Here is a 27284-nt window from a genome sequence, read left to right as displayed (position 1 = left end):
GATAAAAACCACAATTTTTATACGTGTGCATGCAAAACTAATTTCTTGGTAGAGGGGTCTAAATACAGCACAAACAACATTTTCCAAAAGACCAAAAAGTGAAAAAGTATATTTTAACAAACCGCATTTGACTAGCAGGTCGAACAACGGATGTTCTTAAACCCTGATGACTTCGATTTGCGATTGCCAAATAAACGGATCACCAGATGTAACAAAATAGATCTTAACTATTAATATATATATATATATATATATATATATATATATATATATATATATATTACATATAGTGTAGCATTCTCCGGTTTTCATTGGATATTACGATATCGTGTTTCAAATAATATTTCATATATCTGAAGCCTTGTTTCTATTTTTAAGTATATTGACGCTATGTTTCTAATTATACGTATATTGACGGTCAATATTAAAAATCTGTGACGTCACACAAAACAATCATGGCAGAGGCGCCGCAGAGTACGAAAAGAAAATTTGCAAGTAGACTGAAATGAGTTCCATTTGAATTCTTATTTGTTCTAAATAGAAACAAAATGTTGTGTTTTTGTTTACAATTAAAAAGGTTAATCTTATTTATTAATATTTTCAATAGTATGTTAAATTTAAAAAATACCCAGAATAACACTGATTAAATTCCAATATTCTAATACATTATTTACATATGTAATATATAAATTAAGGACTTTCACTCAGTCAGTACGTTATATATGGACCTGTTAAGATTATATTGACACTCGGACTTCGTCCTCGGTCAATATAATCTGAACAAGTTCATATGTAACGTATCGACCTCGTCAAAAGTCCATAATTGATAAATACTGGCTGCTGAGAATGTAGTTTTTCGTTTTCTTTGCAAGGTAATGAACGGTATACATACACATCTTCCGTGTAGACAATATTATATTTTGATCAATGATTAAAAATTGTCATGTTCATAACTTTTTATCACAAGAGGTTAAACTTACATTGTATGTAGTCATACTAGATAACATAGCTAGGTTGTACACAGCAATCTGAAGTGTATAAACTTCATCTTCAATTTCATCAATTGGAAATCTAAGCCAACAGTTATTAATATCCTGGACTATATCAATCAAAAAACATTCACCCGTTGGAATACAGTAACATTCTTTAAGGAGTTGATCACAGAGCTGCTGTGGCTAAAACGTATAGGAAATATGTTTCGAAAATTTAACACAATTTCGTTTCCAATTTATTTAAAACAAATATTTAAAAGGAATTTGCGAGTTTATTATGAATATTTTTAAAACACGTATTTAAAATGAATTTGAGAGTGAACTCAGACAGGTAAACTTCAAATTGTTTTGATATAAATTAGGCCGTTATTTTTCTCGATTAAATTATTTCATATTTCGGCATTGTATAGCCGACTAGTCGGTATGGGTTTTTCTCATTGTTGAAGGACGTGCGGTTGCCTATAATTGCTTATATCCGCTTCATTTGAACTTCGGTGGATAGTTGTCTCATTGGCAATATCCTTATTTATATATGGTATTCTACATGTCCTAGTTTTAAATGTAAGTTGACTACAAATCGTTAGCAATGTAAATTTAATTTGAGAGAATGCTTTAGTGTTTGCATTAATATTTAGAAACATGTTACTGATTTAACTAAAGGTATTTCCTTTTTCTTCAAAAATACCTTAATTTTTTAAGGTTGTTTATTTGTTATATCATAACAATAGTATTCACTCAAATAAAACAAATGCTACTTATGTTAAATTCACCTGTGACACGATCTGGAAGTCTTTTTGGTTCTTTACCTCCCCTGTTCTATTAACCACAAACTTGATGGACACTTTACTGATTCCACTGTGTTCATCTTTGGTAGCGACAGTTACTCTTGTGTGCAAAATAAAATATTTAGTAATTCATTTATTTGCTCAGCTTGGTGATATCTTATTAAGCCTTATGTAAATTGTGATTCTATTCAGTGATTGGTGCAATCAGATCATTGAGTTTGAACTGTATTTGTTTTAAATCAATAAATGTCTTTAAAATGACGAGGCGTTTATTAATCTAATTCATTTATGTAGTCTATGTTTTGTTTGATCGGTTAAGGGAGAGATTATTTAATGGAAAGTTCAAATTCCGGGATACAATGCTTATTTTTTTTTTAAGGTAGATTCATACAGTAAAGGGAAAACAATAAAATTGGCCCTTATAATTTCTAAGCATCAACTTTTCTGTGCTTTCTGACAAATTGGACTCACAGTCACATACGAGCATATGTATGTCATCATTTTCTCCCTTTAAATTGATTTCGAAAGTCGTAGAATAAAATTTAATGTTTTATGTATCCATGGCAACAATCTGTATTTATTCGCTATATAATATTCAATGGGTCCAGAATTTAAAATTCATCTGTGCATTACTGCTTACGCAATTTTACTAAACAATGAGAAGAAAAACACCTGATTTTTAGTTAATTGCTTTAAAGATAAATGTCAATTGTTTCAGAAAAAAGTATTTTTTAGTAGCTGCTTACGTGTATTCGGATGTATGGGACACGAACATTATGTTTATGCTAGAATGAAAGAGAAAGAGTGTCAATTTTATTTGGTTTCCAATAGCCGTATATTGCTACCTTATGGCATTTGAGAAAGCACATTTTACCTAAATCAAGACAAATCATGCCACAATTCTTTCAATTTTAAGATTCTCAATCAATTTCTGAGGGGCAAAATCCTTTATGATGGTAATACCAAAATTAATTTTATTGTTTATTAATTGTCCTTATTACCATGTGTACACATTAAGACAAAAAGACTCGGTTCGATCTTAAATTTATACTCTATTGGCTAACACTTGTTACCGAAGGATTGCGGTTAATTGGAAAGCCTCAGTATATGCAATGCTTTGTATTTTTTAGTGCAAATAAATCAAAATAATAATTTAAGTAGGGCATAAAGTTACAATTTGGTATAAAATAAATCTAAAATAGTCACCACTGTTAGAAATTGACTCCCTATTTAACAAATTCTTAACCAATACTTTGGTATGCTTCACACATAAAATTGACATTTTGGTGCTAAAAATAGCTTTATATTGTACAATTTTCCAACTGCAGATGTAACCTTTTTACCACTTCGACTTGGAATGCTCGATCACTTTTTGTAGCATTTCAATGTCAACTGCTAACCTTCATAAAGAGGGACGAAAGATACCAGAGGGACAGTCAAACTGAGAGATCGAAAACAAACTGACAACGCCATGGCCAAAAATAAAAAGACAAACAACAAATAATAGTACAGATGACACAACATAGGAAACTAAAGACTAAGCAACACGAACCCCACCAAAAACTGGGGGTATTACCAATATTTTTTACTTAACACCGAATGTAAACTTACCTGAGCTACTCGACAGATGCCACGTATGGAGCAGGATCTGCTTATCCTTCCTGGGATCACCCCGGTTTTAGGCGTGGTTCGTGTTGCTTAATCTATAGTTTTCTATGTTGTGTTTTGTAGAGGTTTTTTTTTTCTTGTCATGTCATTTTTCTTTCTTGTTTTCCTGCCATGGCTTTGCCACTTTTTCTTCGACTTATTAGTTTGAATAAACCTTTTGATATCTTTCTCCTTTCGTTTATAAATGGATAAATTTTCAAAATATGAAACCAGATTAATCGTAAAAGCAAGGATAACATTGAAATTTTATTGAAATTGGAAATCTGTAATTATAATTGTGTAATAAATTTCTTTTAGCCAAAGAATAATTCAGCATTCCAAATAGTTCATATGAACATTAAGATAGTTTTATGTATGTTTTATGGGCTATTTTGATTGTTAAACAGTCTGTATTTTCAACTCGAGACCGGATATACGTCCGATAGTTATTTTAATGTTCTCAACCATTTGTTTTCCCCACGAACTTTTCGATGCAATGTTGCAAAACAAATGTTCAATCACATGATCAATTAAGAAGATACGAATCAAGGTAAAAAACGAAAACTGAGAGAATCGCATGAACTCCAAAAAATAAAAAAGAGACACAGCGTTTCCTGCTATGTATTTTTCACACTCAGTCAATCTGTCTCATTGGAAATATGACAAAATTGTAAAAAAAATGGATCGTCTTTGTTACAAGTCATGGTATTAAAAACAATTTGTGGGCTTTATTCCTTGTCTTTGTATGTGTCTATTGTATAATAATTGCTACCTGTCATAATTTGACAATGATATGTTATGATCCTTTACTCCGAGGCATTCAAAGCTTTACATTTCTAGGTCAGAAGGGAAGCGTTAGTAATAAAAAGAGAAGTCACCGTGGTGTTTCTGGTGATGCTTGCTGTTGTTGTTGCAAAATTGGTATGGTTTAGCTGGTGAAATCCTCTTCATTGCTTTGTTTCTCTTTTTTTCTTATTTCGTATTCTCAAGACAGACATTCATATAGATAGGAAGATTTGGTATGAGTTGTGCAATGAAACAACTCTCCATCCAAGTCACAATGTGTAAAAAGTAAACAATTATAGGTCTTAGTACGGCCTTCAACACGGAGCCTTGGCTCACACCGGACAACAAGCTATAAAGGGCCCCAAAATGACTAGTGTAAAACAATTCAAACAGGAAAACTAACAGTCAAATCTATATAAAAAACGAGAAACGAGAAACACTTATGAACCACATCAACAAACGACAACCACTGAACAACAGGCTCCTGACATAGGACAGGTGCGTACAAATAAAGTGGGTTTAAAAGTTTTAACAGGCGCCAACCTTCCGCCTAACCTGACACAGTAGTGTAACATAACAACAACAAAAGATACACTATAAAATATCAATTGAAACGGCTTAACTCAATCAAAAAGACATATGAACAAAAACAGGTAAATATACACTAAACGAATTCGAATAAGTTTGATCTATGACACAATATAAATACAATATTTATAAAAAAAAAGTTATAGAACAATGACAAAAAGATAACTCTAACCTGGGACAAAATGGCGTTAAATAAAATAACGTACACAGGTAAATTTAGAATAATAATTTTGTTGTTTCTCGTCATACTAAATACTTATCAAAGGTGGTACATATCTAAAATAGTGAGACGAGATATAACACCAAATAAGTAAATATTGAATAACAAAAATGCATTACAAATTGTGTCAACAGGTCAAATTAACACGAAAGTAAATTTGAGAGTACTCGCAGTTACTGAAAGCTAGTTAAAAGCCAAAAACAATTAATAATACAAAAAATAATGCATCAGAGACTAAAATCATTTAAAACACATCCCAGGGATTTAGTGTTTTAGCGCCATGGACAGTCAACGACGAAATGACTTGTACAATGCAAAAATAAAAGTATCGACAGGCAGTAGGGTAGTTAGGATTTAATAGGAGTTAATACAATATATATCATGTTATATATAGATAAAGCAATCTATAAATTGAAAACAAACGTGGATGTGTATTTATGCATCCCAAAAACCATTCGAAAAGAATACAAATATAGTTTTTAATTTGTTGATGACAAAATCGATCTTAGTACCAATGTAAACAATATTCAAGAGAAAACCTTTACTAATAAGTTTATTTTAAGGTTCGATGAGTTGACACGGATCACATAGGAATACGTTTTTTACAGGTACAGCCGAATTTACTAATCAAATCTTTGTATCTATGAAAGAATTTAGTAAATATTTTAAGTAATTTATGGTAACGAAATCCCCGACTTATTAATTTACCAGTGATGCATTGATTACGTTCGTTAAAATCCATGACATCACTACACACACGGACATAACGAACGAGTTTGGATATATAAACACCGTATGATGGAGGCAAAGGAACATCGCCGTCTAAAAAAGGAAAATTAACAATAGGGAATGAAAAATTGTCTCTTTTGTCGTAAATTTTAGTATGGAGTTTCCCTTTAGAAATTGAAATGTCTAAATCTATAAAAGGACAACTACTGCCATTTATGTTACATTTATTTAAAATAAGTTCTTTTGGGTACATTTTGGTAGTATATTTAGAGAATTCTAGATTATTTAACGAAAACATATCATCAAGATAACAGTAGGTATTGTTGAATGTGTCAACCTACTGTAACAATGATGTGTCTTTACTGAGTTTGCCCATAAACTGCGATTCATAGTAATACAGGAATAAATCTGCTATTAAAGGGGCGCAATCAGTGCCCATAGAAATACCTACTACCTGTCGATACACTTTATCGCCGAAACGTACGTATATGTTGTCTAGGAGAAAATTTAAAGCTTCAATCATATCTTCACATTTCCAGTAAGTGTATCTAGCAGACTTTTCTTTTTCGTTACAGCAAATGGCTTTAAATGAGTTACAGCAAATAAATGTTTTCAATTCTGACCGACTTTCTATTTTGGCATCGTAGATCAAAAGCCTCGATAAAAAAGAGCAACATTTTCAAACTCAAAAGTAGGAGATGACATACATTGACCATGTACTATCACTAGATGCACATACTTAACACTTCATTAATTCATATTTGAAATTCTTAATGTTCACATCAGTTCTACATGTAGGGAAAATATTATATTTTTTTTAGATGTTTGATCACAATATCGCATTTGTTAAAGACCAATAACATAACAATAAACATGCATACAATGTGAATGAACTTTATAAAAAAATCAGCATTACTGAAAAAGCATGTTTTGCCCTTAAAGTATATTCAAAAGGCATGAATATTTAAATGCATAAGAAGCATAGCGTTAGTAATAACGTGCTTTTATATATAAAAAAGTACCTGCTTGAAAATGGAAATTGTTCATCGTCGACATTTTTTTTAATCATAGGGTCGTACAAAATAGGTTGACTGTGATCAAAATGTACAACTGTTGAATCGACCTTTTCATTCCCCATTACATCATATGCACGAATCCAAACTTGGTGGGAATCCCCATCTCGAATATTCACGCCACTCAGAACAATACTTTGGTTTTCTTTCAGTGGAACGATGTCTTCCCAACCATTTATTGGTGCAACCGTACTGGGTGTACCGTGACTTATTTCAAATTGAACAATAGAATTGATATTTGGTATTTCGTCTTTAGTTCTACTACCTTCATTGTCATCAAATTGAGATTCTATTTCTTTATAGTTAACTCTTTTGACGTTATCACTAAGTCTTGGAGTATAGTCTTGGACTCTTGCTAAGAAATGACCATTTTCATGTACTTCATTGATAAAATGGTTTTCCCATTGTACAATCAAAGTTGTCGTCTGAAGATTGTTCGGGGTCGTCTGCCAGCTGTAGTTAGACTGATTTGACGCCGATGAAACGAACAACCGATGATTTGATTTGGTGGATATTTCTGATGTTTTGTCGAATATTGCTATTCTTCGGACATATCTAGAATTATTTGCTCTGTCAGCAACTTCAAGTATTGTTGAATAGACCCCTGGTCCCTTGGGTTCATATTCTGGGAATGTATTGTTGCTTGCTAGTACCTCGGTTATAAACTCTGGTACTGGATTATAATTTGGCAGAATATCTGGTTCTCTTAAAACTGAATAATCAAAACTATATTCCATCTTCCATACTTCAAATGCGTACTGTTTCACTCCAGACAAATCTCTATCGGACCATCCAGACCATTTCGGCCTAATTGATCCCTACCAAAAAAAAATGGAGTAAAATATTCAAAAAGAGTTGATCTTGTGGAAATATAGCACCACATTAAGGGGTTCTGCCATCAGTCGTTTTTGTAATATCTGCAATTTATACTTTAAATTATAAAGTGGGGACGTAATTCCCCCCCAAAACAGTATGAATACTGTCGAGCAGATCAAAGCGAACATTTATTTGGACAATTCATGCTAACAATTGATATATTTTCCAATATTTTCCAATCAAAGGGGAATTGAAAAGAATACGCTAATGATTTCGAAGTTTGGGTATGGCGATCCAATCCCCAATGCACCCCCCCCCCCCCCCGCCTACAGCCCCTCGTGATAAAGGGCAGTGCACTACACAAAGGACACCATTGATTCATTTGGATTGTTATTTGATTAAAAACCAATTATGGAAAAAATTAAAGTTAATTTTAATTTCTTTTTAATCATTTTGATATCTAGAATATTAAGCAGTAGATACAATTAGCTGTATTTCATCATATTTGGTTTGTGATATAAGGTACATGTAGTGAGAAGTTAAACATCATACCTAGGTCAGTTTTATAACAGAGACAGTATAGTAGTTAATCGTCATTAGAGAAATCTGGAATCTGATAGCAACACGACGGATGCCCTTCCGGAGCAACTGGAATCACCCCCAGTTTTGGGGTTCGTGTTGCTCAGTCTTTAGTTTTTCTATATTTTGTTTTGTATACAATTGTTTGTCTGTTTGTCTTTTTCCTATTTAGCCATGGCGTTGTTAGGTTATTTTCGACTTATGAGTTTGAATGTCCCTCTGGTATTTTTCTCCTCTCTTTTAGAGATCACAAAATAAAAAAAAACATTTTATCGATTCACATCACTGAATAAAGAAAACTGCACAGACAAGTACCTGTGGCAATTTGTATATTTGTGCTGAAAATAAAAAATCGATCACCTGAACTAAATTGTGTCCTTGATAGCCCAATTGTTCAAAAATCCAAAATCCAAACATTGCCTATCAACCAATTATTTGGGAAAAGGTTAGAATTTATTCAACATTTATCGGAAGTGAAAAAAATGTTATGGGCAATATGGGCTCTCGAGGCACGGATTTGGTCAAAATTATAATATTTAAGGAGATTCTGAAATATGTAGGGACCTCCATGAGTCAAATTCAGAATATCCATAAATAAATGAGAACCTCCTGAAATATTTCAAGACCACCTTAATTCGATTTCAGTATATCCTGAAATATCTCAGTACCTCCTTGATTCGACTTCAGGTATCCTGAAAGATTTCAGGATTTCCACAATTCGATTTCAGAATATCCTTTCCCAATATTTAAAGCCATTTCCAATAAATTACATTGTAATTTCATCTCCAACAAATATGACCCAAAAATATTGCAAATGGTCATGTTAATCGGTCTTTTAATGCCACAGTGGAGGGGCTGAATGACCTTTATCGGGACGTCGGGATATGGCTTTTTTTTTGCGGAATTCGGGATTGAGCTTTTTTTTTCGCGGGAATTCTGGATTAGCACTTATCGGGACTTGGGAATTAAGTATTAATTTTTCGTGTTCCAGGAAAGATTGCTTTAAATTTTCGGGAATTCGAAGAGACACCCCGACTATCGCCCCTCACAGTAAGTAAGGACTTTGCGATTTTAGTCTATTGCAGCTCAGACGAAGGAATCATGCCGGTGTCCTAAAGCCATTTTTTTCACCGTGCCAATCTTTCTAGGAAGAAACAATGGATCAATTATTTTGGCGTTACCATAGCATCATATTATCATTACACATTCAATATCAGATGATTTATTGATATATGTACATGTATATATAAAGCACAGTCTGACGTGGTGATGACATCCTTTCTCCTCCGTGAACCCTTGGTATGTGTTACGGGACTTTCTATTGTAGGCCTAGTGGTTAACCCATGTTCTAGTTGAAGCCCACGTGAAGAATTAAGGAATTTTGTCGAGTGGTAATAGTTGTTGTTTGAAACATATGATGTGCCCGTAATTTCGAGACCGCCCGGAAATGATTGCTCATTATATGAGGGGTTCCATGATCGCTTTGGATGACATAGAATCAATTGATGTCTTGTTTGCGTGTTGCATTTGTAATTTTGTGATGTCTTCGTACCACGGCCGCAAGAGAAAGTGATTGCAAATCAGCGTAACATGACTGAATGACGCACTCCTGCAACAAAATATACATTTTGTAGGTGCTCAACATCCACATCCTAACCCTAGACCTTTTCAGTGAAAAGTAAAATAACAAAAATACAGAACTCCGAGGAAAATTCTAAACGGAAAGTCCCTAAGCAAATGGCAAATTCAAAAGCTCAAACACATCAAACGAATAGATAACAACTGTCATATTCCTGACTTGGTACAGGCATTTTCTTATGTAGAAAATGGTGGATTAAACCTGGTTTTATAGCTAGCTATAAACGATTGTCGACAAAACGAACACAATTTGTTCCAAACATTTCTTCTATGCAATTCAAGCCAAAAAAAACCAAATTATTTTAGCATTCCAGAGACCAATCATTTCTACAAGAAATACTGGAATATATGCAATATATGTGCAATTTTAATGATTATGTATTGTGGGGTAAATGCGGGCTTTTGGGGGGAGTGGCTATATATATATAGTACGCATTGCCAGCTTTCACCGGCGAAAGAGCCACATTTTCTCTGCATTTCTCTTATATTACACTGCTTTTTGTTGTCAATGGTTATCCTGGTCCGAACTCTGTCACAAACTGTTTTATCTGTATATTAATGTGTAATCATTGTCGACAGAATACAAGAGAAAGGATGCAATGGCACTAGCGGAAGACATGATTATTCGAGATTTTATTAACTGTCAGATTTTAACTCCCAAGCAGCGGTTGCGACGTTGCCACTGTTTCGGAGTTTGTGTAAGATCGTGTTTTCTGATTAAAATACCGATGCTTACAAATGTACAGAATTGACATGGCTAAGGTCAATGAAACAATTCCGATTTCGATACTTTCGACATTTTATACCAAATGATATAGTAGTCAATTATTAATGATCAATAATACATTTGATGTGCAGAAACACACATTTTCGTTATTCTGTTAATCATGTATTTTTGTAATCAGTATTTTTTTACCTTATTCTTTATTTTTACAGAATTATTTATTAATTTTAGCACTCAATTATTCTTTATTCTTTATTGTTTTTTGCCCATTTTTCTCTTTTCTTTAATCTGCTTGGCCATTATTCTCTATTCTGTAAACCCCATCCAGACCCTCATATTAGAAACCAGTTGGTATACGAAAACCGAATTAGATATATCCATACTTTCTCCAACTTAAAACATGTATGCTTGAACTGTGATACTCATACAACGAATTAACTAGTAATAAACATTTGATAATTATTATATAACATGATTTTTAGGAGCAATTATTGACAGTTTGGAAAGAAGGTGATCGTATTTGATAGTCCAATATAAACTTTTAGTGTTAATATCAACAAATATAACATACGGAAATGTGGTATTATTATCAATGACACAACCAGGGACCAAAACGACGTAGATGTGAGCAACTATAGGTCACAATACGACTTTCAACAATTGGCAAATCCGCACATAAAAAGCCTCGACATGACAAATTAAAAGGTAAGTCTATACAACGAGAAAACTAACACCATGATTTATGTAGAAAACAACAAATGAAGACAAATATGATATATAGCAACATCAAAAACGACAGAATTACATTACGGACAGGTAAATACAGAATGTGGCAGGATTAACATGTGTAATTGAGCACAACCCTTCCCCTAACATGTGACAATGGTATAACAGAACAACATAAGAACAAACTATAAATATGGATTGAATAGGGCTTGACTCATCAGATCGATACAAAACACAAAAGCAACTAACAAAAACACTCACACACAAAAGTACCGATCTGAGTGTAATCGCAGTTACTGAAAGCTAGTTTAAAGCCAAAAATCAGACAGTTAATGTCCGATGGAATTAACGAAAGACGTCAGTTTAGGAAAACTTGACGTTGAACCTGATGTAGTAGAATGTTATAGACACAGTACTCTATAGATATATCCACTGCTAGTTGTAGCTGATTTTATAGTTTTGTAACACTGTTACCATACCTCAATTATATCCTTTCATAGCTAAATCGGAACTTTATTTATTGCTTACAATCCTAGTTATATCCTCTCCAAGTTGTAGTTGATTGATTGGTTGTTGGTTGCTTGACGTCCAAATATTGTGTCAAATATTTTATGCATGTTCAGGACGAGAACAAATTAACAATAAATACAATAGATAGAGGCCGTCCGGGATGACGCTCGGGGATATTTGAACTGCCACTGGAAAATGAGGGTACATTGGATTGGGACAGAAAGTTTGCTATGCAACAGGCCACCTACGGACCACTCAAAAAGTTGTTCCAAGGGTTCTTATCGTGCACAGAGCGTGGCACTCTCTCTAAATGATACATCTGATTTAACGTCCCCATTCGGACGGGACGTGGCTGCGTTCTTGCACATCCTGCACAGCAAAACGGACGCCCCGCTTGGCAAGGGTTTTACTGCCAGTCGGGAAAAGACCTGTATTTATATGCCCTAGTCACCCTTGGGGGCAGTTGTTAACATACATTAGTTCCCGAGGATCCAGCCAATTTTAAAGGGGGGGAGGGGGTTAACACATGCACGTCATATTAATAAGGGGGTTCCAACCGTATGTCCCCATACAAAAGCATAAGTTGTCAAACAAAAGTGTAGGGTTTCTACTTCCCGGAACACCCCCATCCGCCACTGTCCTCTCTCATGTATAGTTGACCTTTATTGATAATGTTAACATACCATAGTTATATATTCTCCCAGGTGAAGTGGATTTTATTCATCTTAAAAAGGTATCAGTGCCGAGGTACTCCAAGGCTCAGTACTGGGTCCCATTATTTTTTTAACTTATATAATGAAGTTGTGGAAAATATGGTTAATCATAGTTTAGATTATTTGCAGATGTGTATTTATGATATCATTATGATTGTGTATGTGTTGTTTTGTTTGAATGGAATATATTGTAGCTTATTGTGTGGAGAGGGCTTGCACCTGTTGACCTGTTGCCTATTACAATTCAATTTATATGAAAAAAAAATATTGCTTAAACTAAACTTTATAGAAGTTATATCCTCTCCCATGACAAGTGAAAATCTTTTTTCAAGTTGTAGCTGAACTTTATAACCGCTGTAAACACACCTTTGTTTTATCCTCTTCAAGCTGAAGTTGAACTTTATAGACACTGTTAGCATACTTTTGTTATATCCTCTTCCAGCTGTAGTGGAGTTTATAGACACTGTTAACATACCTTAGTTATATCCTCTTTCAGCTGAAGTGGAACTTTAAAGACACTGTTAACATACCTTAGTTATATCCTCTCCCAGTTGAAGTGGAGCTTTATAGACACTGTTAACATACCTTAGTTATATCCTCTCCTAGCTGACGTGGAACTTTATAAACATTGTTAAAATACCTTAGTTATATCCTTTTCCAGCTGAAGTGGAACTTTCAAGACACCGTTAACATATCTTAGTTATATCCTCTACTAGCTGAAGTGGAACTTTATAAACATTGTTAACATACCTTAGTTATATCCTCTTCCAGCTGAAGTGGAACTTTATAGACACTGTTAACATACCTTTGTTATATCATCTGCCAGCTGAAGTTGAACTTTATAGACACTGTTAACATACCTAACTTATATCCTCTTCCAGGTTAAGTAGAACTTTAAAGTCACTGTTAACATACCCTAGTTATATCCTTTTCCAGTTGAGGTGGAACTTTCAAGACACTGTTAACAAACCTTAGTTATATCCTGTTCCAACTGAAGTGGAACTTTACAGACACTGTTAACATACCTTTGTTATATCCTGTTCCAGTTTAAGTAGAACTTTATAGCCTTATAAAAATACCTGTGTTATATCCTCTTCCAGCTGAAGTGGAGCTTTATAGACACTGTTAGCATACCATTGTTATATCCTATTCCAGCTGAAGTGGAACTTTATAGGCACTGTTAACAAACCTTAGTTATATCCTCTTTGGCTGAAGTGGAACTTTATAGACACTGTTAGCCTTCTATTGCTAAAGTGGAACCTTATAGACACTGTTAAAATACCTTTGTTATATCCTCACCAAGCTGAAGTGAACTTTAAAGGCACTGTTAACATACCATTGTTATATCCTTTTCCAGCTGAACTGGAACTTTATAGACACTGTTAACATACCTTTGTTATATACTCTTCCAGCTGAATTAGAACCATAAAGACACTGTGTACATACCTTTGTTATATCCTCTACTAGCTGAAGTGGAGCTTTATAGACACTGTTAACATACCTTAGTTATACCCTCTTCCACCTGAGGTGGAACTTTATAGACACTGTAAACACACCTTTGTTATATCCTCAGCAAGGTGAATTTGAACTTTATAGACACTGTTTACATACCTTTGCTATATCCTCTTCCAGTTGAAGTGGAACTTTATAGACACTGTTAGTATACATTTGTTATATCTTATTCCAGCTAAAGTGGTACTTTATAGGCACTGTTAACAAACCTGAGTTATATCCCCTTTAGCTAAAGGGAACTTTATAGACACTGTTAGCATACCATTGATGAAGTGGAACTATATAGACACTGTTAAAATACCTTTGTTATATCCTCTCCAAGCTGAAGTGAACTTTATAGGCACTGTTAACATATCATTGTTATATCCTCTCCCAGCTGAAGTGAACTTTATAGGCACTGTTAAGATATCATTGTTATATCTTCTTCGAGTTGAAGTGGAGCTTTATATATACTGTTAACATACCTTAGTTATATCCTCTTCCAGCTGAAGTGGAACTTTATAGACACTGCTAACATACCTTAGTTATATCCTCTTCCAGCTGAAGTGAACTTTATAGACGCTGTTAACATACTTTTGTTATGTCCTCTGCCAGCTGATGTGGAGCTTTATAGACACTGTTAACATCCCTTTGTTATATCCTCTTCCAGCTGAAGTGGAACTTTATAGACACTGTTAACATACCTTAGTTATATCCTCTTCCAGCTGAAGTGGAACCTTACAGACACTGTTAACATCCCTTTGTTATATCTTATTCCGGATAAAGTGGAACTTTATAAACACTGGTAACATACCTTTGTAATATCCTCTGCCAGCTGAAGTGGAACTTTATAGACACTGTTAACATCCCTTTGTTATATCTTATTCCAGCTGAAGTGGATCTTTATAAACATTGTTAACATATCTTAGTTATATTCTCTTCCAGCTGAAGTGGAACTTTATAGACACTGTTAACATACCTTTGTTATATCCTCTGCCAGCTGAAGTAGAACTTTATAGACACTGTTAACATATTTTAGTTATATCCTCTTGCAGTTGAAGTGGAACTTTATAGACATTGTTAACATATCTTAGTTATATCCTCTTCCAGTTGAAGGGAAACTTTAAAGTCACTGTTAATATACCCTAGTTATATTCTTTTCCAGCTGAAGTTGAACTTTAAAGACACTGTTAACATAATTTAGTTATATCCTCTTTCAGTTGAAGTGGAACTTTAAAGACACTGATAACAAACCTTAGTAATATCCTATTTAAACTGAAGATGAACTTTACAGACATTGTTAACATACCTTTGTTATATCCTCTACCAGCTGAAGTGGAACCTAATAGCCTTGTAAAAATACCTGTGTTATATCCTCTTCCAGCTGAAGTGGAGCTTTATAGACACTGTTCACATACCTTTGTTATATCCTATTCTAGCTGAAGTGGAACTTTATAGGCACTGTTAACAACAATTAGTTATATCCTCTTTAGCTCAAGTGGAACTTTATAGACACTGTTAAAATACCTTTGGTATATCCTCTCCAAGCTAAAGTGAACTTTAAAGGCAATGTTAACATACCATTGTTATATCCTCTCCCAGCTGAAGTGGAACTTTATAGGCACTGTTAACATACCATTGTTATATCCTCTTCGAGTTGAAGTGGAGCTTTATAGATACTGATAACATACCTTAGTTATATCCTCTTCAAACTGAAGTGGATCTTTATAGATACTGTTAACATACCTTAGTTATACCCTCTTCCAGCTGAAGTGGAACCTTAATGACACTGTGTACATACCTTTGTTATATCCTCTTCCAGCTGAAGTGGAATTTATAGACACTCTTAACATACCTTTGTTATATCCTCTTCCAGCTGATGTGGAGCTTTATAGACACTGTTAGCATACCTTTGTAATATCCTATTCCAGCTGTAGTGGAACTTTAAAGGCACTGTTAACAAACCTTAGTTATATCCTCTTTAGCTGAAGTGGAACTTTAAAGACACTGTTAGAAAACCATTGCTGAAGTGGAACTTATAGACACTGTTAAAATACCTTTGTTATATCCTCTCCAAGCTAAAGTGAACTTTATAGGCACTGTTAACATACCATTGTCATATCCTCTCCCAGCTGAAGTGAACTTTAAAGACACTGTTAACATAACTTTATAGACACTGTTAACATACCTTTGTTATATCCTCTACTAGCTGAAGTGGAACTTTATAGACACTGTTAACATACCTCTGTTATATCATCTTCCAGCTGAAGTGGAACCTTAAAGACACTGTTTACATACCTTTGTTATATCTTCTTCCAGCTGAAGTGGATTTTTATAGACACTGTAAACATACCTTTGTTATATCCTCTGCAAGCTGAAGTGGAACTTTATAGACACTCTTAACATACCTTTGTTATATCCTCTTCCAGCTGAAGTGGAGCTTTATAGACACTGTTAGCCTACCTTTGTAATATCCTATTCCAGCTGAAGTGGAACTTTAAAGGCACTGTTAACAAATCTTAGTTATATCTTTTTTAGCTGAAGTGGAACTTTATAGACACTGTTAGAATACCATTGCTGAAGTGGAACTTTATAAACTGTTAAAATACCTTTTTTATATCCTCTCCAAGCTAAAGTGAACTTGATAGGCACTGTTAACATACCATTGTTATATCCTTTTCGAGTTGAAGTGGAGCTTTATAGATACTGTTAACATACCTTAGTTATATCCTCTTCCAGCTGAGGTGGAACTTTATAGACACTGTTAGCATACCTTTGTTTAATCCTATTCCAGCTGAATTCGAACTTTACAGACACTATTAACATACCTTAGTTATATCCTATTTCAACTGAAGTGGAACTTTATAGACACTGTTAACATACCTTAGTTAAATCCTTTGCAAGCTGAATTGGAACTTTATAGACACTGTTAACCTACCTTTGTTACATTCTCTTCCAGCTGAAGTGGAACTTTATAGACACTGTTAGCATACCTTGGTTATATCCTATTCCAGCTGAAGTGGAACTTTATAGGCACTGTAAACAAACCTTAGTTATATCGTCTTTAGCTGAAGTGGAACTTTATAGACACTGTTAACCTACCTTTGTTACATTCTCTTCCAGCTGAAGTGGAGCTTTATAGACACTCTTAACATACCTTTGTTATATCCTATTCCAACTGAAGTGGAATTTAATAGACACTGTTAGCTTACCATTGCTGAAGTGTAACTTTAGAGACACTGTTAAAATACCTTTGTTTTATCCTCTCCAAGCTGAAGTGAACTTTATAGGCACTGTTAGCCTACCTTTGTAATATCCTATTCCAGCTGAAGTGGAACTTTAAAGGCACTGTTAACAAATCTTAGTTATATCTTTTTTAGCTGAAGTGGAACTTTATAGACACTGTTAGAATACCATTGCTGAAGTGGAACTTTATAAACTGTTAAAATACCTTTTTTATATCCTCTCCAAGCTAAAGTGAACTTGATAGGCACTGTTAACATACCATTGTTATATCCTTTTCGAGTTGAGTGGAGCTTTATAGATACTGTTAACATACCTTAGTTATATCCTCTTCCAGCTGAGGTGGAACTTTATAGACACTGTTAGCATACCTTTGTTTAATCCTATTCCAGCTGAATTGGAACTTTACAGACACTATTAACATACCTTAGTTATATCCTATTTCAACTGAAGTGGAACTTTATAGACACTGTTAACATACCTTAGTTAAATCCTTTGCAAGCTGAATTGGAACTTTATAGACACTTTTAACCTACCTTTGTTACATTCTCTTCCAGCTGAAGTGGAACTTTATAGACACTGTTAGCATACCTTGGTTATATCCTATTCCAGCTGAAGTGGAACTTTATAGGCACTGTAAACAAACCTTAGTTATATCGTCTTTAGCTGAAGTGGAACTTTATAGACACTGTTAACCTACCTTTGTTACATTCTCTTCCAGCTGAAGTGGAGCTTTATAGACACTGTTAACATACCTTTGTTATATCCTATTCCAACTGAAGTGGAATTTAATAGACACTGTTAGCTTACCATTGCTGAAGTGTAACTTTAGAGACACTGTTAAAATACCTTTGTTTTATCCTCTCCAAGCTGAAGTGAACTTTATAGGCACTGTTAACATACCTTTGTCATATCCTCTGCAAGGTGAAGTGGAACTTTATAGACACTGTTAACATACCTTTGTTATATCCTCTGCAAACTGAAGTGGAACTTTATAGACACTGTTTACATACCTTTGTTATATCATAATTCAGCTGAAGTGGAACTTTATAGACACTGTTAACATACCTTTGTTATATCCTCTCCAAGCTAAAGTGAACTTGATAGGCACTGTTAACATACCATTGTTATATCCTTTTCGAGTTGAGTGGAGCTTTATAGATACTGTTAACATACCTTAGTTATATCCTCTTCCAGCTGAGGTGGAACTTTATAGACACTGTTAGCATACCTTTGTTTAATCCTATTCCAGCTGAATTGGAACTTTACAGACACTATTAACATACCTTAGTTATATCCTATTTCAACTGAAGTGGAACTTTATAGACACTGTTAACATACCTTAGTTAAATCCTTTGCAAGCTGAATTGGAACTTTATAGACACTTTTAACCTACCTTTGTTACATTCTCTTCCAGCTGAAGTGGAACTTTATAGACACTGTTAGCATACCTTGGTTATATCCTATTCCAGCTGAAGTGGAACTTTATAGGCACTGTAAACAAACCTTAGTTATATCGTCTTTAGCTGAAGTGGAACTTTATAGACACTGTTAACCTACCTTTGTTACATTCTCTTCCAGCTGAAGTGGAGCTTTATAGACACTGTTAACATACCTTTGTTATATCCTATTCCAACTGAAGTGGAATTTAATAGACACTGTTAGCTTACCATTGCTGAAGTGTAACTTTAGAGACACTGTTAAAATACCTTTGTTTTATCCTCTCCAAGCTGAAGTGAACTTTATAGGCACTGTTAACATACCTTTGTCATATCCTCTGCAAGGTGAAGTGGAACTTTATAGACACTGTTAACATACCTTTGTTATATCCTCTGCAAACTGAAGTGGAACTTTATAGACACTGTTTACATACCTTTGTTATATCATAATTCAGCTGAAGTGGAACTTTATAGACACTGTTAACATACCTTTGTTATATCCTCTGCAAGGTGAAGTGGAACTTTATAGACACTGTTAACATACCTTTGTTATATCCTCTGCAAACTGAAGTGGAACTTTATAGACACTGTTTACATACCTTTGTTATATCTTCTCCAAGCTGAAGTGGAGCTTTATAGACACTGTTAGCATACATTTGTTGTATCCTATTCCAGCTGAAGTGGAACTTTATAGGCAATGTTTACAAACCTTTGTTATATCCTCTCCAAGCTGAAGTGAACTTTATAGGCACTGTTAACATACCATTGTGATAACCTCTCCCAGCTAAGGTGAACTTTATAGGCACTGTTAACATAACTTTACAGACACTGTTAACATACCTTTGTTATATCCTCTGCGAGCTGATGTGGAGCTTTATAGAATTTGTTAGCATACCTTTGTTATATCCTATTCCAGCTGAAGTGGAACTTTAAAGGCACTGTTAACAACCCTTAGGTTTGTCCCTTTTAGCTGAATTGGAATTTTATAGACACTGTTAGCATACCATTGCTTAAGTGTAACTTTAGAGACACTGTTAAAATACCTTTGTTTTATCCTCTCCAAGCTGAAGTGAACTTTATAGGCACTGTTAACATACCATTGTTATATCCTCTAGGAGTTAGAGTGGAGCTTTATAGATACTGGTAACATACCTTAGTTATACCCTCTTTCAGCTGAAGTGGAACTTTATAGACACTGTTAGCATACCTTTGTTATATTATATTTCAGCTGAAGTGGAACTTTATAGACACTGTTAACATACCTTTGTTATATCCTCTGCAAGGTGAAGTGGATCTTTATAGACACTGTTAACATACCTTTGTTATATCCTCTGCAAACTGAAGTGGAACTTTATAGACACTGTTTACATACCTTTGTTATATCTTCTCCAAGCTGAAGTGGAGCTTTATAGACACTGTTAGCATACCTTTGTTATATCCTCTCCAAGCTGAAGTTAACTTTATAGGCACTGTTAACATACCATTGTGATAACCTCTCCCAGCTAAGGTGAACTTTATAGGCACTGTTAACATAACTTTACAGACACTGTTAACATACCTTTGTTATATCATCTGCAAGCTGATGTGGAGCTTTATAGAATTTGTTAGCATACCTTTGTTATATCCTATTCCAGCTGAAGTGGAACTTTAAAGGCACTGTTAACAACCCTTAGGTTTGTCCCTTTTAGCTGAATTGGAATTTTATAGACACTGTTAGCATACCATTGCTTAAGTGTAACTTTAGAGACACTGTTAAAATACCTTTGTTATATCCTCTCCAAGCTGAAGTGAACTTTTTAGGCACTGTTAACATACCATTGTTATATCTCCCAGCTGAAGTGAACTTTATAGGCACTGTTAACATACCATTGTTATATCCTCTTTGAGTTGAAGTAGAGCTTAACAGATACTGTTAACATACCTAAGTTATATCCTCTTCCAGCTGAAGTTGAACTTTATAGACACTGTTAACATACCTTAGTTATATCCTCTTCCAGCTGAAGTGAAACCTTATAGACACTGTTAACATACCTAAGTTATACCCTCTTCCAGCTGAGGTGGAACTTTATAGACACTGTTAGCATACCTTTGTTATATCCTCTGCAATTGAAAGTGGAACTTTAAGACACTGTTAAGATACCTTTGTTATATCCGCTGCAAGCTGAAGTGGAACTTTATAGACACTGTTAACATACCTTTGTTATATCCTCTTCCAGATGAAGTGGAGATTTATAGACACTGTTAGCATACCTTTGTTACTAGTATATCCTATTCCAGCTGAAGTGGAACTTTATAGGCAGTGTTAACAAACCTTAGTTATAGCCTCTTTAGCTGAAGTGGAACTTTATAGACACTGTTAGCATACCATTGCTGAAGTGGAACTTTATAGACACTGTTAAAATACCTTTGTTATTTCCTCTCCAAGCTGAAGTGAACTTTATAGGCACTGTTAACATACGATTGTTATATCCTCTCCCAGCTGCAGTGAGTTTTATAGGCACTGTTAACATACCATTGTTATATCCTCTTTGAGTTGAAGTGGAGCTCTATAGATACTGTTAACATACCTTAGTTAAATCCTATTCCAGCTGAAGTAGAACTTTATAGACACTGTTAACATACCTTTGTTATATCCTCTGCAAGGTGAAGTGGAACTTTATAGACACAGTTAACATACCTTTGTTATATCCTCTGCAAGCTGAGGTGGAACTTTATAGACACTGTTAGCATACCTTTGTTATATTATATTTCAGCTGAAGTGGAACTTAATAGACACTGTTAACATACCTTTGTTATATCCTCTTCCATCTGAAATGGAACTTTATAGACACTGTTAACATACCTTTGGTATATCCTCTTCCAGCTGAAGTGGAACTTTATAGACACTGTTAACATACCTTTGTTATATCCTCTGCAAGCTGAGGTGGAACTTTATAGACACTGTTAGCATACCTTTGTTATATTATATTTCAGCTGAAGTGGAACTTTATAGACACTGTTAACATACCTTTGTTATACCCTCTTCCACCTGAAGTGGAACTTTATAGACACTGTTAGCCTACCTTTGTAATATTCTCTGCCAGCTGAGGTGAACTTTATAGGCACTGTTAACATAACTTTACAGACACTGTTAACATACCTTTGTTATATCCTCTGCAATGTGAAGTGGAACTTTATAGACACTGTTAACATACCTTTGTTATATCCTCTGCAAGGTGAAGTGGAACTTTATATACACTGTTAACATACTTTTGTTGTATCCTCTGCAAGGTGAAGTGGAACTTTATAGAGACTGTTAACATGCCTTTGTTATATCCTCTGCAAGCTGAAGTGGAATTTTATAGACACTGTTAACATACCTTTGTTATGTCCTCTTCAAGCTGAAGTGTAACATCACCAGAAGAACAATTATTTAGTTCTTGGCAATGAACTGGTTTATCGTAGTCAAACCGATACTCCATAAGCTGATAAGAACTTACTCCATCATATATCTCAGTACGATAAAGTTGGTCATTGTCTGTATTGACAAGTTCTCTGTACCCGCCTGTAGTAACCGTGTAGTTCAGAACGTATCTGCAACAAATTCAATCTCTGACACAATAGAAAAATAATTATGTTAATATATAGACAGCTTATTGATCAGCTTAAATTTATCACTGCATAGCTTTGACTCGTTGATTATCCCATTTCGACATTTGAGTTACGACATGGAAACAAACTTTTGTCACAGGATCTGAGGGATCATAACGATAACAAGCAACAGTTACCATTATGAACTTTAAGTGAACAAGGAACCTCATACCATAAGATGTAGGGTTTCTATAACTTATTGCAAAGAATCAACGCTTGTATATCACTTATATCATATTAGAAAGAAAAAAAAAAGAATCTATGTTGTCCCCTGATCATTTCGATCTAATTTGACTGCCAAAATCTGAAAATGAAACCAACATTTGAAAATAAAGTCGATATTTGTAACGGTGTCGAATGAGCATTGATAACCAATATACCAAATATCCTATCGACTACTTACGAAACAAAAAAAAAGCACAAGAAGAAATGGCGCATACGGTAATTTATACCCCAGGAATAGATAACCTGTATTTGGCAAAACCTTTCGAAATTTTGGGTCCTCAATTCTCTTCAACTTCGTACTTTATTTGGCCTTCTAATTTTTTGATTTGAGCGTCACTGTTGAGTCTTTTGTAGACGAGACGCGCGTTTGGCATACGCCATTTTAATCTTGGTATCTATTATGAGATTACTGGAAAGACAAAATAACTTAAAACTTTCTAAGAGATCTCGCTGTTATTGGAGATTAATTTTCTACTAGCTATATGGAGTTATCCATAAAATATATTATCAACCTAAGATTGTATTTACGAACAGCTTCGATCTTCTTGTTTTCAATACTTTCCAATAGTTTAATAGAAGCATAAAGCACTTAACAAAACCGAAAGAGCTCTAACAATTGTATTGCAGACTTAGTATAGTGTTGCAAAGTGAGGACGCAATATATACCTTAAGTCTGTGTCGATAATTGAATATATTGTCATTTACCTGTCGCCCGAATCGACCTGAAATACATTGGTACCATTGTTCATCCTACATTCCAGAACTTTATTAGCTATTGGGTTGTGATCAGAAGGCTGTGAGCAAGTAAACCTTTCCTTGTTAACTTCGTACTCGCCACCTGTATAAATGTAATAAGCTTCATAATTACTTCAAATAAAGAAAAATGGCCAATTTATTCATTTGTTTATTTGTTTGATCTTTCAAAATTTGATTTTTCTACATATAAAATTTCGTTCACATACAAAGTCATTAGCTCTAATTAAATATATTCAATTTGATGAAATAGGATAAATGTTCCACTCACTTTGTCCAAGTCTATAATGAATGACCAACACGTTCGCGTCAACAATTCCAAATTTCATATTCCTTATGTATCTTGGCACAGGTGGAATATGATCAAAATTATATAGGACATCTATGGAGGCATCAATGTCGAAGTTCATTACGTTAAACTCGTCAGAATTTGTCCAGACCAAGTCAACCTCAGATCTGTTTGTTGCGTCTGTCATAAATTGGTATTCAAAAGTATTTCTTGTATAACTGTACTTTGCAAAAGTCGCATTGCCTTTTTCTATTAAAGGTTTGAACTCTCTTGTCTGTGTCTGTACTGAAAAATAAGATTCACACATGTTTAAGCAGTTTCAAAAACACATAAACTTTAAATTTAATTCTGTAAAATCAGAAACATGTAGTGCTAGATATTTTTGATGTACTGTTTTCACATTTTGTATTATGTTGAATAAAAGTCAAATTGATTATATAAGATCTGCAGCTCGATTAATCGAACGATTGGTCGATCGACAGAGAGTGATCATAAAATATAATTCTTACAAGTTTTGCAAGTACTTCCTTCGAACCCTTCTGAGCACAAACATTGGTTGCTTCCATAACAACGTCCAGGGTAACAAGGGGACAAGTGTGAACAAGCGGCAACTGAAAACAAAGATTTATATATATGTCAACAAACAATACTTAAGTAAGTTAACATGGATCAGATTAGTTACAAAACTAAAAAAAAAAACGTTTGAATTGATAAATTCCTAATTTGACAAGATCCTGTTTTCCTGTACTGTTTATGACGTTACTGTATGCAATCTTCTTTGAAGTACAGCCGCCGATGCTAGTGTGCAAATTTCTAATCAATGAATTAAGCCCTTTAAATTGTGAAGTGTATGCAGTGTATATGGTTACTTTTTCTTATAAGGGTCCGGAATTCAATCTCCAAAATCTCCAGTTAAGCATTGTTTCATAAACTGGGGTATATAAACGTATATAATGCGAAAGAAAAGGATTTATCAAAAAAACAATTAAATGTCAATGATGAGTTCTGCAATAATAGAAATACGATGGAATGTCTAACAAAAATATTGTGTATTTGATACTATGTATTCATTTGATAGGTAGAGGTCAAATGTTTTTGTTATTGTCCAATAGCTGGATTAAATTACTTCTTTTTGTATGACATTCTGACAGCTAGTACATATGGCGGATTTGAATCACGATAGTGACGATATCTTGTTGATAGCTACGCACTTCAGCGTCCTCATCGCACCTCCTAGTCCTACATATATATCTTTGTAAACGTTTTATACTTATTATTTAATACCTATAACATTCCATAAATAGTCCTTGTATTTATAAATTTAATTTAAATAAAAATGTTAAAGATCAAACTAAATCAAATCATCAATATATTTGACTTGGGACAGACATTTTTCGAAGAAACTGATAGGTTTAGCCTGGTCTTATAGCTAGCTTAACATCCTACTTGTATGACAAATTCCGTTATATTAACAAAAAGCATTGTCAAAAGATATGTTTTTATACTAATGTGAGTAATTCGGACCTTTAACTTCCAAATACATATTTCTGACTAAGAATAAAGCAATAGTAGTTTATCGATGGTCAAATAAAAAAATTGATTAAGAAGACAAATCAAAGTAACAAACATAAACTCAGGAAATTGCATAGACTCCAAAAGACGGGAGACCAGGTGCGTCGACAAGATGCTATGCATATACCACCCGCCATATGAGTCCACACCGAGTCAAAAATTACAATCAGGAATAGAACACGATCGGTAAAAGTACATACTTAGTATAGGAAAACTATTCTGGTATCAGTATTTCACATCTGATGATAATTTGCTAACACATAGTTGGACAAAATTTCGTAGATGTAGCGTATACAGAACATTGGTTAATCAACTGTGACTGTGACGAGGTAGCTTATTATTTTAGTTTGCATAAAAATGGGAATGGGTCAACATTTAATTTAGTCTTTGGTAGAGAGTGGTCTCATTGACAATGATAAAAATCTTCTTATTTTTATATTACAATAGATTTTTGACACAACTTTTTATAAAAACGTGCAAACGGTTCAAAAGATAAATATTTATCCTGATTTAACCCCTAAATCATTCAGAGTCTATTATATTCATCATCACGCACAGTAAACCAAAGCTATCAATCAACCAAAATAATATGTATACAGACTTACATTGAGATGAAATATTAACTTATGTTTCACAACGGTTTAAATCATAGACCATTTGTTTTGTTTTCGTTTAAAATTGATCAATATATTGCAATACATAAAGAAAATTCGACATGTAGGAAGTCTATATATTGCAATATATAGTTAAGGTACCTATTCTTTTCCATTTTTTGCGTGACAAGTGTTTTTAAAATCAAAGCATTACGTTTAGATATGAATTAAAAAAGTAAATTTCATTTCAAACGTTACAAGAAAGAAAAAAAACCTCGAATGAATGTAATAATTTCTTAAGTCATGTTTTTATCTTTGGCTAAAGTAAAAAAATCGAAATGAACGAACAAATGCTGCAAAATGAATTTAAAACAATTGCTTGTTGCTTGAGTTAGTCTTTTACGATAAGGCCCATTCATTTCAGCCTAAAATTTGTGTTTTCATGATTTTCAAGATTGCGTTTCCATTTTGAAAAAGAAACAGGAAATGAATTGAAATTCAGTATTTAAAAGCTTCAAACACAATTAGTTATCTGGAAAAAAAATGTGAAGATTATTTGTCATCGTAACTGTGAGGAATTATAATTTTCATAGTAAAGTGGCAAATTACTGTTATATAGTTTAGAACGGAAATGTGGAGTTTATCAAAGAGACAACAACCCAATCTAAGAGCAGAATACAGCCCAAGGCCACCAATAGGTCTTCAAAGCAGTGAGAGAATCCTGCACCCGAAGGCGGGCTTCAGCTGTCCCCTAAACAGTAATGTATACTAGTTCAGCGAAATGGACGCCACACTTTAAAAATAAACACAAGATTAACAAAGGCTAGAGGTTCAAGACTTGGGACAGGCGCATAAATGCGGCGGGTTTCAACATGTTTTATGAGATCTCAACCCTTCCTTATACCCCTAGTCTATGTGAAATAAACAAAAACACAACAATGCGCACAGTAAAATTCAGTTTTAAAAGAGTTTCTATTAGAATAAGTTCGAGTCCATTGTTAGAATAGGTAACATAAGAAACGAAGCAAAATGACAATGATCAACATAAATTAACAAAGGACTACTATCAGGTACTAACATGCCAGCTCCAGACCTTAATTAAACTGATCGAAAGATTATGTCTTCATCATATGAAAATCAAAGGGTTTAGTATCATGCCATCATAAATTATACGAGAAGAACATAATCCATATCATACCTGGTATCAACTGGTTTTAGAATAAATGCGTCAATTTCCGATGCAAAGACCCTAAGATAATAATTCCAAAACAAATGCAATCTTTAATGACAGAATTGTAACTATATCTCTTTTGAATAAGTCTGTTTAAGGGTTTGGTAAGCTTTTGAAGTTAATGACGACATTGTTGTGCTTTGTACAGAATATTGCCATAAAAGATAGGGCGTGAAATACCTGAACGTATAAGATGTCTGCAAGTTGACTAATATTTTTACAAATGATGTCATTGTATCGATGATAAGATTTAGTAAAAGTTTGTGATATCGAAAACCCTGGTGTCATATTA

General features: G+C 34.0%; 1 protein-coding gene and 1 long non-coding RNA gene across 2 annotated transcripts in view; both read right to left on the bottom strand.

The window, feature by feature from the left end:
• Window positions 1–27284, bottom strand: part of LOC127727811 (uncharacterized) — a gene marked incomplete at its 5' end in the record, with an annotated part of 56413 nt that overhangs the window by 25808 nt on the left and 3321 nt on the right. The window contains 9 exons of the mRNA XM_052234928.1: window positions 981–1175; window positions 1763–1877; window positions 6770–7638; window positions 13918–13938; window positions 15819–15839; window positions 16316–16336; window positions 21487–21562; window positions 23260–23392; window positions 24106–24207. Of these exons, the coding sequence (XP_052090888.1) occupies window positions 981–1175; window positions 1763–1877; window positions 6770–7638; window positions 13918–13938; window positions 15819–15839; window positions 16316–16336; window positions 21487–21562; window positions 23260–23392; window positions 24106–24207 (1553 nt within the window). The remainder of the gene's footprint in view (window positions 1–980; window positions 1176–1762; window positions 1878–6769; window positions 7639–13917; window positions 13939–15818; window positions 15840–16315; window positions 16337–21486; window positions 21563–23259; window positions 23393–24105; window positions 24208–27284) is intronic.
• On the bottom strand, window positions 22065–23875 carry LOC127731034 (uncharacterized). The gene is made up of 3 exons (XR_007995422.1): window positions 23579–23875; window positions 23260–23392; window positions 22065–22272 (listed from the first exon to the last, which is right to left on the bottom strand). It is a non-coding gene; the product is annotated as an uncharacterized LOC127731034 (long non-coding RNA).

Source organism: Mytilus californianus, unplaced genomic scaffold (genome assembly GCF_021869535.1).
Source record: "Mytilus californianus isolate M0D057914Y unplaced genomic scaffold, xbMytCali1.0.p SCAF_2, whole genome shotgun sequence".
In the NCBI taxonomy this organism is placed as follows: Eukaryota; Metazoa; Mollusca; class Bivalvia; order Mytilida; family Mytilidae; genus Mytilus; species Mytilus californianus.
Note: the sequence above shows the minus strand (reverse complement) of the source record. Positions and strands in the feature narration are given on the sequence as shown.